This window comes from Mustela putorius, unplaced genomic scaffold, assembly GCF_011764305.1.
Source record: "Mustela putorius furo isolate JIRA1106 unplaced genomic scaffold, ASM1176430v1.1 tig00003845_pilon_pilon_pilon, whole genome shotgun sequence".
Taxonomy (NCBI): Eukaryota; Metazoa; Chordata; class Mammalia; order Carnivora; family Mustelidae; genus Mustela; species Mustela putorius.
The window spans coordinates 62,911,830-62,924,762 of record NW_025421998.1 but is presented as its reverse complement, the minus strand read 5'-3'; the positions used below and the strand labels follow the sequence as shown (position 1 = coordinate 62,924,762).

Sequence of the window (12,933 nt, the reverse complement as noted above, 5' to 3'; positions counted from 1 at the left end):
GCTCTTTTTTCTTCTATGATTTTTTATTCTTTAATTGTTGCAAAATGTTCTCTAAGGATGTTAATTTTTTCTTCTCCTTAATGTTTTTATTTCTTCCAAATTATTGTTTTCTATTTGTTTTTTCACCTTTTTCATTTAGGAAGACACTTTCAGGTGATTTAAACAACAGAAGCATATTGTCTCAGAGTTCTGAAGGCTTTCAGTCAAAAATCAGGGTCTGAGCAGTTTGGCTCCTTCTGAGGACTGTGAGGGAAGAATCTGTCCCAGGCCTCTCCAAATATCCTATCTCACAATGAGGTCACATTCTGAGGTACAAGGGATTAGGACATTCAGCATAATGGGGACAGGATAGAGGGGGCAACACAGTTCAAGCCAAAATACACTGTTTAAAAAAAAAATAATCACACTTTGATTTTTGCACAGGATTGCTCAGTAACTACTTGGCTTATTTCTAAAACCCAAGATTAAAGGATGCTTGAGGAAACAACTGATTTATGTTTTCTGGTGTCTTACATGGTTCATCCACTAATTGCATTTGCTTTGGAAATTGAAATCTAATGAAGAATATCTTTAATATGATCTGATACTTTATCTTGATTAAGTAAAACTACATCATCTTACAGAAATATATCCCTTTTCTTTGTTTTTAGGTTGGCGTTGTAAACGGTATGGTCACCGAACAGGCGACAAAGAATGCCCTTTCTTTATCAAAGGCAACCAAAAGTTAGAACAGTTCAGAGTAGTAAGTAAAACCCAGAGTTTCACTTTACATTTGCCAGAGGTGGTGAATATCTGTGACTCAAGCATTAATCAGTAAAAAGCAGGTTAACATGAAATACATTCCCCAGGGCCTTTTGCCCAAAGTATCTGGTATTAACTCTGTTAAACTGACTTTGTGTGACAGATTAGCTCATTAGCAAAAAATTAATTTTTATTAAAGTGTTATTTCCTTATGCCTTGGGAACACTGATTTTGTTTTCTGAAAGGCATTGTTATATATTCCGTGACTTTTTACTTATATTAAAAAAAATCTTGTTTCATTACTAAAATAGTGTTCTAGTCCAGTCTTTGTGTAAAGATTAAAATATCTGTTATAAACTAGATATGTATGTATAAATGATATATCCTCTTTGCATGACAGTAAAACAGATGTCATTTCCCCACTTTATTTTCACAGTCACCTCCCAGGGTTGTTAACTCACCATTCGGTCACTGTTTCAGTCAGCATAACTATGGTGTTACCAGAGAGATTGGCATTATCACCATATATCAAACCAGAGTACATAAATATTTGAAAACTTTGAAAAACTTTGAGACATTTTAAAAATTGTACTTTCATTTAAAAAATTGGGAGAAAATATTCTGGAGAAATCAATGCTACTTGGAATAGCAATTTTCCAGTATCCAGTTTATAGGTAAATCAGTGCTAACTCTCAAAAAAAGGAACAAATTCATATATTTTTAATTCAGAAACCTAAATTCTAAGAATAGATCCTAAGACTCTAGCAAAATCAATATATATAAATTTTTAAGAATATATAAGGAATTATTCAGAATTATATCTGTGAAAAATAGACTAAAGAGAATAGGAAACAACTGCAATGGCCAGCATACCAACATAAGTACTGTAACATAGACGTCATATAGCTTTTAATAATTGTGTAGTATCATAGGAAAATGTTCATGAAAACATAAGTGAAAAAAAAGAACAGAATTATATATATATAATGTGATTATAATTTTTTGTAAATTACAGTAAGTAGAAGAAGCACACTAAGATGTGAGCAGTAGATATCTCTAGCTGGTAAGAATATAGATATTTTTAACTTTTTTATCCTTGATATGAAAAATTTTTACTAAACATTTTTAAAGATAATTCACTTACCGTAAAATTCAGTCTATGTGTAGTCATATTCTAAGTACTTTTAAATCGAGAATACATTTGCTTTACTTTAACAAAATTGACATGTTACAGTAAGGATTTTCACACTTGATTTTTTTTTTTAAAGATTTTATTTATTTATTTGACAGAGATCACAAGTAGGCAGAGAGAGAGGAGAAGGCAGGTTTCCCACCAAGCAGAGAGCCCGATGCAGGGCTCAATCTCAGAACCCTGGGATCATGACCTGAGCCGAAGACAGAGGCTTTAACCCACTGAGCCACCCAGGCTCCCCAACACTTAATTTTTAAAGTCCAATATTGGCTGTCTCCAGAGCAAATATGCATTACGTAGCTTGATGGGGATAGCTCCACATCTTTTCTGGACACATACATATGTTCTCATGCACCTAAACATGAGTTATTCTTACATATCATTTTCCAACTTGTTTTTATTTAATAACCCTTGATCATCTGTCCACATAGAAGAAAGAGAATTACCTCAATACCTCTAACCTTGAGTAATATGTAATAATGATTCTGCCATGTTTGATATCCTTAAAAAGTCTATTCAAAATATATTTGTATAATTGGAAAATCTTTTTTTTTAACTTCCATGAGTTTGAAGTAATGGTGACCCTTAGCAAGGATTAGAATGTGTTAAATATAAAATTACACAAACAGGAAAAAAATCTGGTTTCGGTGAAATATGGATTTAATTTTTATTTAACTGATAATCCATGGATGCTAATGCAACCTTAACTTTTTCCCATCCTCAAGGCACATGAAGATCCCATGTATGACATCATACGAGAGAATAAAAGACATGAAAAGGATGTAAGGTGAGATGGCCCTGGTGCTAACAATACCCCCTTAAAGTCTGAAATTATATAAAGTTGGAAACAACCGTTCCAGTATTAGATGAGTGGTTTGGTAATTATGGTACTTCAACTGTGAACTATTTGGAAGGCAGGAGTCATCACAGGAAAAGCCAGTGGGTAGGGAACCTGCAGGCCAGCCTCATTCCATTTGGGTTAGCTTAAAGCAGTGGGCTGGGTCCTGCCTGCTCACATCCTGATGGATAATAACTTAGTTTATCTTTAACAATATGAGCTATTGTTAAAAATTATCCTTAGACATGATTTAAGATAGGGTAAAGAAAGGAGAGGGTTTGTTTTTCTCAGACTAGTTACACGGAGTTCTAATTTTAAGGAGGTAGTTTACCTAGTATGAACTCGAGCAGTTGTGGGTGGTTGGGGGGGTGATGAAGGAAAGGAAGCATCTGTTCAAAGTTATGTAGTAAGAACTGGAAAAACATGCAGCAGTATTTAGGACAGTGAAAAGAATACAGAATGGCTTGTGCACTGGGTACAGTCCTATCAAGGAGGCAATGGTGTGGACAAGAATGAGGAAAACATGCAGAAACAAAAATTGGTACAGTGTTCAGTAAGGTGGTTATTCATGATGTCTTTTACCCTCACTGCTGCTCTTAATACCACTTTTATCTGTCTTTTTTTCAAGTTAAATTTGGTTCTTTGGTTAATCTTCTATGTGTAGGATACAGCAGTTGAAACAGTTACTAGAGGATTCTACCTCCGATGAGGATGGGAGCAGCTCTAGTTCCTCAGCAAGTAAAGAGAAACACAAGAAAAAGAAGAAGAAAGAAAAGCATAAGAAAAGGAAGAAGGAAAAGAAGAAGAAGAAAAAACGAAGGCATAAGTCTTCCAAGTCAAATGAGAGTTCAGACTCGGACTGAACAACTTGACTTTTTCAACATTCTCTTCTCCCACATCAGACACTGCGGCCAAAGACCAGAGACGTACAATCCGGGAGGACTAGGATAGAGCAGGGTATTTGGTGTCCCGCATGTGAATTCTCACCTGCCTTCCAGCAGAGATGTGACCCCAGGAGGGTGAGTTGTACTTTTCTGGGCGCTAGCTCTGGACAGCGGCTGATGTCAGGCAGGAGAGCTTTGTCCAGTGTGGTCCTCCCGCTGATCCCTGCAGTTTGTGATTCCTTCAAGCTGTCTCTGCCAGGGTGGCCGGACCAAGGAATGAGTCTCTGAGGACGCTCCAGGTGCTGCTGCAGCCTTTCCTCCCCAGGGCGCTACTTAATTCCCAGAGACTTCAGGTTTGACTTTCCTCTGTTGTTCAGGATAATAAAAGCTTGTTATTTATTTTTTAAAGGTATTTATTTTTTATTTCTGAATAATATATTAATGTGCTCCAAATTTAAAAGGAACATAAGGTTTAATCATGAAAATTCTTTCTTCTTCCTTTCTCTCCTTGCTACCCATCTCCCTTCCCCAGTGGCTACCAGTTTCACCAGGTTCTTATTTGGTCTAACAGAAATATTTTATGTATCACAATAAATATAGGGGTTTTTTTAACATAGATGCCATAAACACTCATATGAACATTGGGGGCTTTTTTTTTTAACAGCATAAAGCAAATTATTTTAAGTACATTTACCATTGCTGCACCAAAAGGTATGTGTTTATAATCACCTGAGATGGTTTATTACTTGACGAGGAGGGGTTCCTATAAAAGCAATGAAAAAATCTCATGTGGCTACACTGTATTTCACTTGCTTGGATCTTACTGCATGTGTCCCAAGACTTTTCCCAGAGTCACTAACTCAGGAAATTTTTAAGAATATAGAGGAATTAAGGGCACCTGGGTGGCTCAGTATGATCTCGGAGTTCTGGGATTGAGCCCCATGTTGGGCTCTCTGCTCAGCAGGGAACTTGCTTCCCCCCTCCCTCTGCCTGCCTGTCTGCCTACTTGTACTCTCTGTGAAATAAAGTTTAAAAATATATTTTTAAAAAAAGAATATAGAGGAATTGTTATATGGGTATATATATTATATATATAATATATATATTATATAATTATTATATGGGTGTCTATATATATATATATATACACCCACATCCCAAAACACATCCCTCACTTCCTTCATCTTCCTGCTGATTAAACACAGCTCCTCTATCTTTGTGCCACAGCCCATCAGTGTGGTGCCTGCAGCTAAGGGAGAGTAATTCTTGATCTTGACTGAACCATATAGAGATAGATCATCCAAACAGGTGAACAACAGGGGCTGTTCCTGTTTTCAGGGCCCCAGTGACTCTTCTCCCATTTCTGACATCTCAAATGGAGCATTTTCCACTCCTATCCACGAAGGCATTACAAGCCCTCACACCTCCCTTTACCAAGACATCCTACCAATCAACCATTATAGTTGTCGTAGACAGAATTCTAAAATGGCCCCAAGATTTCCCACTAATTTCCAGGACAGTTAATATGAATTTTACTTCCGTGATTAGATTACTTTACAAGCACAAGGAAAGGGAAATTGTCTGGATGTTCCTAATGAAATCAGAAGAGCCAGAGTTTTCTCTGGCTGGGAGCAATATAGGAAATCAGATTCTAGGCCTGTGAAACATCCCTTGTGCCACAGCTGACTTAAGGATGACAGGGCTATAAGGTAAGGAATGCAGGAGACTGTAATTACTACAGCAAACCCAAATTAGAGGTCCCTGATCAACACCAGCAAGGAAACCGGAAACTCTGTCCTATCGCCAAAGGAAACTTAATTTTGTAAACCTCAACGACCTTGGATGCAGAATCTTTACCCAGAGCCTCCAGACAGGAGCCCAAACTTGCTGACATATTGATTTGGGTCTTGTGGAACTCTAAGGAGAAAACCCAATTGAGCCTGCCCCGACTTTCGATCTACAGACTATAAGATAATAAATGTTTGTGTTAGCCATTAAGTTTGCAGTAATTTATTAGACAGCAACAGAAAACTAACACTATGGTTTAATCAGGTTTCTCTTCCTGTCAGGCCAGTCTCCACTGTGCCCTGGAGTGGAAGGCAGAGTAAGAGCACTGGCTCTGGATCCACACTGCCTGGTTTTGGAAAACAAACTACACCATTCATGAGCTATCAGATTGTGCAAGTTGCCTGACCTCTCTCTGTGTCATTTCCTTGACAGCTAATATTTACCACATAGAATCATAGAGATTAAGTGACATGATAGTTGTCACTTCTAAACATCTAAAACACAGTTTGGAACATTTCAATTGCTAAATGAATGTTAGTTGTTCCTGCTGCTACTTACACTATCATCATTCTCTATTCCTGCTTCCTCATGGATTCTCCACTCCTGAATCTGTACTCCTGCAGATTCTTCCTTTTGACTGCTCTGTTGCCAAGGGCATTTAAAAACTGTTTTGAAATTATAAAAGGAGGGACACCTGCCTGGCTCAGTCAATAGAGCGTGCAACTCTTGATCCCACAGTTATGAGTTCAAGTCCCATGTTGGACATGGAGTGTTCTTAAAAATTTGTGTTTTAGTAAAATTTTAAAAGTAATACATGATCATAAAAATTTCCCAATTCAGAGCCATTACATCCTAAAAAGTGAAAGGAAAATCTGCTTAAAATGGTTTTAGAAAGCCTTAAAGATCTCTTTAAAAATACATTACCAGTTTTTTAAATTAGTTTTACATAACTGAATAACACTATGAATATGATTCTATGACTTCATCTCATTTACCATATCTTGGCAATCTTACTGCTTACTACAAGCTTTAAATGGCCACAAAACTTGGTGAGAATGTACTAGTTAAATAGTACATTTATCTGTTCTTTGTACAATTCAGTTATTTCTTTTTAATTATAAATCACCATTCATGATTTATGAGAAATCATGTTTTATGAGATTTATGAGAAATATGTATTTATTTGGGGGGCGCCTTGGTGGCTCAGTGGATTAAGCCGCTGCCTTCGGCTCAGGTCATGATCTCAGGGTCCTGGGATCGAGCCCCGCATCAGCCTCTCTGCTCAGCAAGGAGCCTGCTTCCCCCTCTGTCTCTGCCTGCCTCTCTGCCTACTTGTGATCTCCTCTCTCTGTCAAATAAAATAAATAAAATCTTAAAAAAAAAAAAAGGGACATTTAAAAAAATATATATGTATTTATTTGGTTGTTGTGGAGGGAGAATGTTCCCTGTCCTTCAAGGTCCTTCTAGCTGGACTAAGAATTGAACTGACATGAGACAGAATAACAAGAGAAAATCAAATACAGTTTCCTATGTATGAAATTTCAGACAGTGAAGGGATAAGACACTTAACAAGAGCTCAGGAGAGGAGTTAAGGGACTGAGCAAGACATTAGCAGGGAGGGGAGAGATGTTTGGAAAATAAAGGCTCCCCTAGTATACAAATAAGTAGATAAAGAGGAAGCTGTTTAATAGCACTCTTCCTGGTACAGGCAGGCAGTTGGCGGTAAGGGGATGGGGTAAAGAACTTTTCCTGATTCTGCTGGGTTTTGATTGCTTTTAACTCAAAATAACCTGCATGTTAAAGTGACCCGTTTGGGGCAGCGTGCCCTTGGTCCCCTACATGCTCATTCAGATGACCAATATATTTCTCATACACGTTTGGTCTTTATCCAGTTTCTGGTTCACATCTCCCCAAAACACTTGGAATTTCATGACTGAGAAGAGCTATGAGAGCATCTTTTTTCTTTTTTTTTTTTTTTTTAATATTTGGTCTCCTGTCCCCAGTTTCTGAAATCACGTCAGAGACATAAAGGCAAAAATGGGTGTTTTGATACAAGCCCCTTTTCCCCACAACTGGTTTATGTTTATGAGGTGAATTTTAGAAAACACCTAACAGTGGGGACTGGTTGCTAGGAGTACCAACCTTGTACAGCATCGGGAATTCTTCAGTCCCACCCCACGCCCTACCTGATTTCAGGGGAGGGTAAAAGGGCTGGAACAAATGAATCACCAATGGGCAATGATCTAACCAATTATCCCCATATAATATGGAGCCTCTAGTTTGGAGAGCTTCCAGAAGAGTAAATACATGGAAGTCCTGGAAGAGTGGCACAGCTGAACAGGACATAGAAGCTCCTTACCCCTTCCCACATACTTTGCCCTCAGCATCTGTTCCTTCTGGTTCCTGAGTTACATCCTTTTGTAATAAATCAATAATCTAGTAAGTAAAATGTTTCTGTGTGTTCTCTGAGCTGCTCTAAGCAAATTAATCGAACCCAAAGCAGGGGACATTGGAAGAACCTCCAAACTATAGTCTGTCTGTCAGAAGCATAGGTGATAATCTGGGCTTTTGGGTGACCGTTGAAGAGACGTGGGGCAATCTCGTAGGACTGAGCCCCTAACCTGTGGAATCTGATATGTCTTTCCAGGTATTTAGTATCAGAGTTAAATTGTAGGACACCCTGCTGGTGTCCTGAGAATTCACACACTGGATTGGTTCCAAATCTTTCACCTTCCCACAAACACTGTATGAAAATCTAGCAGTAAATATCTTAGTATGCATGTGTGTGTATTTCAAAAGAATAGCCCATTAATAGTGGAATTGCATATTTTAATTTTCACATATACTACCAAATTACTCTCCAAGAAAGTCTGTACCAATTTTCAAAACCTTTCAGCTTTCCTAAAGAGGTCCATTTCCCTGCCCAAGAGCAACTATAACTGAAAGGCTCTTTCATCCCTTTAAAAAAAAAAAAATCCTGGGGCGCCTGGGTGGCTCAGTGGGTTGGGCCGCTGCCTTCGGCTCGGGTCGATCTCGGGGTCCTGGGATCGAGTCCCGCGTCGGGCTCTCTGCTCAGCAGGGAGCCTGCTTCCCTCTGCCTGCCTCTCCGTCTACTTGTGATTTCTCTCTGTCAAATAATAAATAAAATCTTTTTTTTTTTTTAAAGATTTATTTATTTGACAGAGAGAAATCACAAGTAGACAGAGAGGCAGCCAGAGAGAGAGAGAGAGGGAAGCAGGCTCCCTGCTGAGCAGAGAGCCCGATGCGGGACTCGATCCCAGGATCCTGAGATCATGACCTGAGCCGAAGGCAGCGGCTTAATCCACTGAGCCACCCAGGCGCCCCAATAAATAAAATCTTTAAAAAAAAAAAAATCCTCCTTTGATCCCTATCTGTTTAGCTCTTTCCTCTCCTTTATAGTAGGGATTTTGCTTTATTTTGTTTTGGGTTTGTTTTTTTTTTTTAAGGGTTTTTTTTGTTTGTTTGTTTTTTTAAGATTTATTTTGTGGGGTTAGGGGGAATGAGTCAGGGTGTTGCAGAAAATAATCACACCAGCAAGAGACCAAGTAATACTCAGAGAAGTAGGAAAACTCAGATTTATTTTATGTTGGTAGACCCAGATGAGTTCATACTCCGAGTTCTGGGCCCTGGGTAATGGGGTTATAGAGCTTTTATAGGGGACTGCAGGCAGTCAGGTTCCACGGGCTATGCTGACTGCTGGTAGGTGGGGGAGCAGGGGTTGCTTTAGGCAGGAACAGTAGTGCAAAGAGCCTGTGGCCGGAAGCCTGATTAAAGAAGCAGAAACTGTTGTTTATCTCTTGCTCCCAGTAGGGCTTTGGTTTTCTCTAGATTATTATTAGTAACTTTCCATTTTCTGAGGCCTCCTGGCCTGGGCCTGCTCAGGGTAATTTTCCTCTTCAACAAAAGGGACAGAGGGAGAAAATCTTCAAGCAGACTACCCACCAAGCATAGAGACCAACTTTGGGGCTCAATCTCTTGAGTCACAAGGTCATGATCTGAGCAAAAACTAAGCATCAGACACTCAACTGACTGAGCCACCCAAGAGCCCCTTAAAATTTTTATTTTTAAAGTAATCTCTATACCCAGTGGAGGGCTCAAACTTGTAGCCCCAAGATCAAGCATTGCATGTTCTACCCATTGAGCCAGCTAGACATTCCTACATCAGGGTTTCTGAACCTTGGCCCTACTTATTTTAGAGACTAAATCTTACTTGTGGGGGTCTATTCTGCGCACTGTAGGATATTTAGCATCATCCCTGGCCTCTACACACTAGACACCTCTAGTACTACCACTCCTCACTTGTGACAACCAAAAATATCTACACACAAAGGAATGAAACTGGACCCTTATACCACACAAAAATCAACTCAAAATGAGTAAATATTTAAATGTTAAGACCTAAGGGGCACCTGGCTGACTCAGCTGGTAGAGCATGTGATGCTTGATCTCAGGGTCATGAATTCAAACCCCATATTGGACATAGAGTTTCCTTTAAAAAATAATAGTAGTAATAATAATAAATAGATAAACAGATAATGTTAAGACCTGAAGCTATAAAACTCCTATAAGAAAATATAGGAAAAAGCTTTTTTTTTTTTTTAAGATCTTATTTATTTATTTGACAGACAGTAGGCAGAGAGGCAGGCAGAGAAAGGGGAGGAAGAAAGCTCCCCGCCAAGCAGAGAGCCTGATGTGGGGCTCAATCCCAGGAACCTGGGATCATAACCTGAGCCAAAGGCAGAGGCTTAACCCACTGAGCCACCCAGGGACCCCTAAGAAAATGCTTCTTGACATTAGTCTTAACACTGAGGTCTTGGATATGAAACCAACACATCAAACCAAGAAAGCTTTTGCACAACAAACAATTGGAATGAAAGGGCAATCTATGGAATGGGAGAAAATATTTACAAGCCATATCTCTGACAAAGGGTTAATATACAAAATACATAAAGAACTCCTACAACTCAATAGCAAGAAAACAAGCTGATTTTAGAAACAGACGAAGGAGGGGTGCCTGGGTGGCTCAGTTGGTTGAGCAACTGTCTTTGGCTTGGGTCATGATCCCAGGGTGCTGGGATCAAGCCCCATATTGGGCTCCTCTCTCGGTGGGGAGCCTGCTTCTTCCTTTCCCTCTGCCTGGTACTCTGCCTGCTGGTGCTCTCTGTCAAATAAATAAATAAAATTTAAAAAAAATAAAAATAGACAAAGGAATTGAATAGACATTTCCCTAAAGAACCATCAAGTACATAAGAAAAATAAAATCAGGGTTTTTTTTTTTTAGGTTAATGTAATACAAATCAAGAGCACAATAAGATATCATCTCATATTTGTTAAGATAGCTATTACAAAAAAGATAATAAAGGTTGGTGAGGATGTGATGAAAAGAGAACCTTTGTACACTGTTGGTGGCAATGTAAATGGGTGAAGTTGCTACCAAAAACAGTATGGCAGTTCCTCAAAAACTTAAAAATAGAATTACTTTTTTTTTACTAATCCCAAGTCTAAGTATATATCCAAGGTATTAGAATCAGTATCTTAAAGAGGTACTGCACTCGCATGTTCACTGCAGCATGATTCACAATAGCCAAGACATGCAGACAGCAAAAATGTCCATCAACAGATAAATGGGTAAACACAATGTAGTATTATTTAGCCATTAAAAAAAAGGGAAATCCTACAGCTTGTGACAACATGGATGAAAGAGGAGGACTCGGGGCGCCTGGGTGGCTCAGTGGGTTAAGCCGCTGCCTTCGGCTCAGGTCATGATCCCAGGGTCCTGGGATCGAGTCCCGCATCGGGCTCTCTGTTCAGCGGGGAGCCTGCTTCCCTCTCTCTCTCTCTCTCTCTCTGCCTGCCTCTCTGTCTACTTGTGATCTCTCTCTGTAAAAGAAATAAATAAAATCTTTAAAAAAAAAAAAAGAAAGAGGAGGACTTTATGCTCACTGAAATAAGCCAGACACGGAAGATAAATACTACATGACACCACATGAATCTAAAATAGTCAAACCCATAGAAACAAGACGATAGAATGGTGGTTCCCGGGGGCTAAGGTGATTGGGAAATGGGAAGGTATTAGTCAAAGAGTAAGACATTTTACTTATATAAGTAAGTCCTAGAAATTGACTTTACAGCATAGTGTCAACAAGTAATAATACTATATCATACTTAATATTTTATGAAGGAAGATCTTACGTTTGCTCTATATATGTAGTTTTATACATATATATAGTGAGTTTTTCATATATATAAATATATAGAAAAAGTTATATAGAGAGTGTGAGAGAGGAGGAGGGAGGGAACGAGAGAGAGAGCATGTATGCATGCAGGAACAAACGTTTGAAGGTTTATGGCATAGACTGTGGGGAGTATTTTCATGGGTATATGCTTATCTCTAAATGAGTCAAGTTGTATATCAATCATACTTCAATAAAATGGCTTAATAATAAGATAAGTAAAATGTATGGAAACAGCCTCAGTTGGGAGTCACTGCTTGAGCAGTTTCTTGAAAGAATTGCCTATACAGTTGACCCATGACACCATGGGTTTGAATTCTGTGGGTCCACTTATATGCAGATTTTTTTTTTCAATAAATAGAGTAAGTATATTTTCTCTTATGATTTTACCACTCTTTAACATCCTTTGTTGTAAGAATACAGTGTATAATACATACAACATACAAAATACATGTTCATCAATCATGTTACCTGTTAAGACTTCCAGTCAACAGTAGGCTATTAGAAGTTTGGGGGTAGTGAGGATATACTCAGATTTTTGAGCAGAGGGTTGACACCCTAACCTCTGTGTTCAAAGATCAATTATATTTGCTCTCTTTATATACTTTTCTTTTTTCCTTACCCATCATGCTCTTGGATATACCTCTTAGATTAGTACACTTGGACTTCCATAACAAAATACCACAGAATGGGTACCTAAACAACAGAAATAGATTTTCTCACAGTTCTGGAAACTAAAAGTTCCACATTAAAGTGCCAGTAGATTGATTTCTGGTGAGACGACTCTTTCTGCTTGTAGACTGCTGCCTTCTGAGCCTTCACTTGGCCTTTCTTCTATGCCCACACAGAGTACTCTGTTAGCTCTTGCTTGCCGGGGTCCAGCCTCGACAGGTCCAGGTATCCCCAAAGGAGGGGCAGTGTTGGCAAGAGGAATGAGAGAACCACACAGTGAGTTTTGGTCTGTTAGTGAGTTTAGGCGTCTCCATCTTTATTCTGATTTTAGAGCTTCTTATATAGGCAGTTTACTTGGGGTAGGGGGTTACATTCATGCAAAGGACATCAAAGGACTCAAGCACTCATCAGATAATTTCTCTTTGTTCAGTACATGTTATTCTGGTTAAGCTATAATGGGCACAGACTGGCACCAGGGATGGGGGACAGGGTCTGGCTTCTTGAGTAATTATGTCCCTCAGAAAGCCATGGAAGGTAGCATAAATATGTGCTTTTTGGTAAAAA

At 38.9% G+C, this 12,933-nt stretch overlaps 1 protein-coding gene and 1 long non-coding RNA gene across 5 annotated transcripts in view; one reads left to right on the top strand and one right to left on the bottom strand.

Annotated features, from left to right (window-relative positions):
- RP9 (RP9 pre-mRNA splicing factor) overlaps window positions 1-4,063 on the top strand; it is a 22,969-nt gene extending 18,906 nt beyond the window's left edge. For 2 of the 3 annotated variants that reach the window (XM_004762633.3, XM_004762630.3), the window contains 3 exons: window positions 651-742; window positions 2,659-2,720; window positions 3,436-4,063. In XM_004762633.3, coding sequence (XP_004762690.1) covers window positions 651-742; window positions 2,659-2,720; window positions 3,436-3,634 — 353 coding nt within the window. In that variant the 3' untranslated portion in view covers window positions 3,635-4,063. The remainder of the gene's footprint in view (window positions 1-650; window positions 743-2,658; window positions 2,721-3,435) is intronic. The other variant, XM_045062865.1, reaches the window with a different exon arrangement.
- The window catches only part of LOC123387032, a 23,305-nt gene continuing 14,312 nt past the window's right edge, over window positions 3,941-12,933 (bottom strand). For both annotated transcript variants that reach the window (XR_006601380.1, XR_006601379.1), the window contains one exon: window positions 3,941-4,021. This is a non-coding gene — a long non-coding RNA (uncharacterized LOC123387032). The remainder of the gene's footprint in view (window positions 4,022-12,933) is intronic.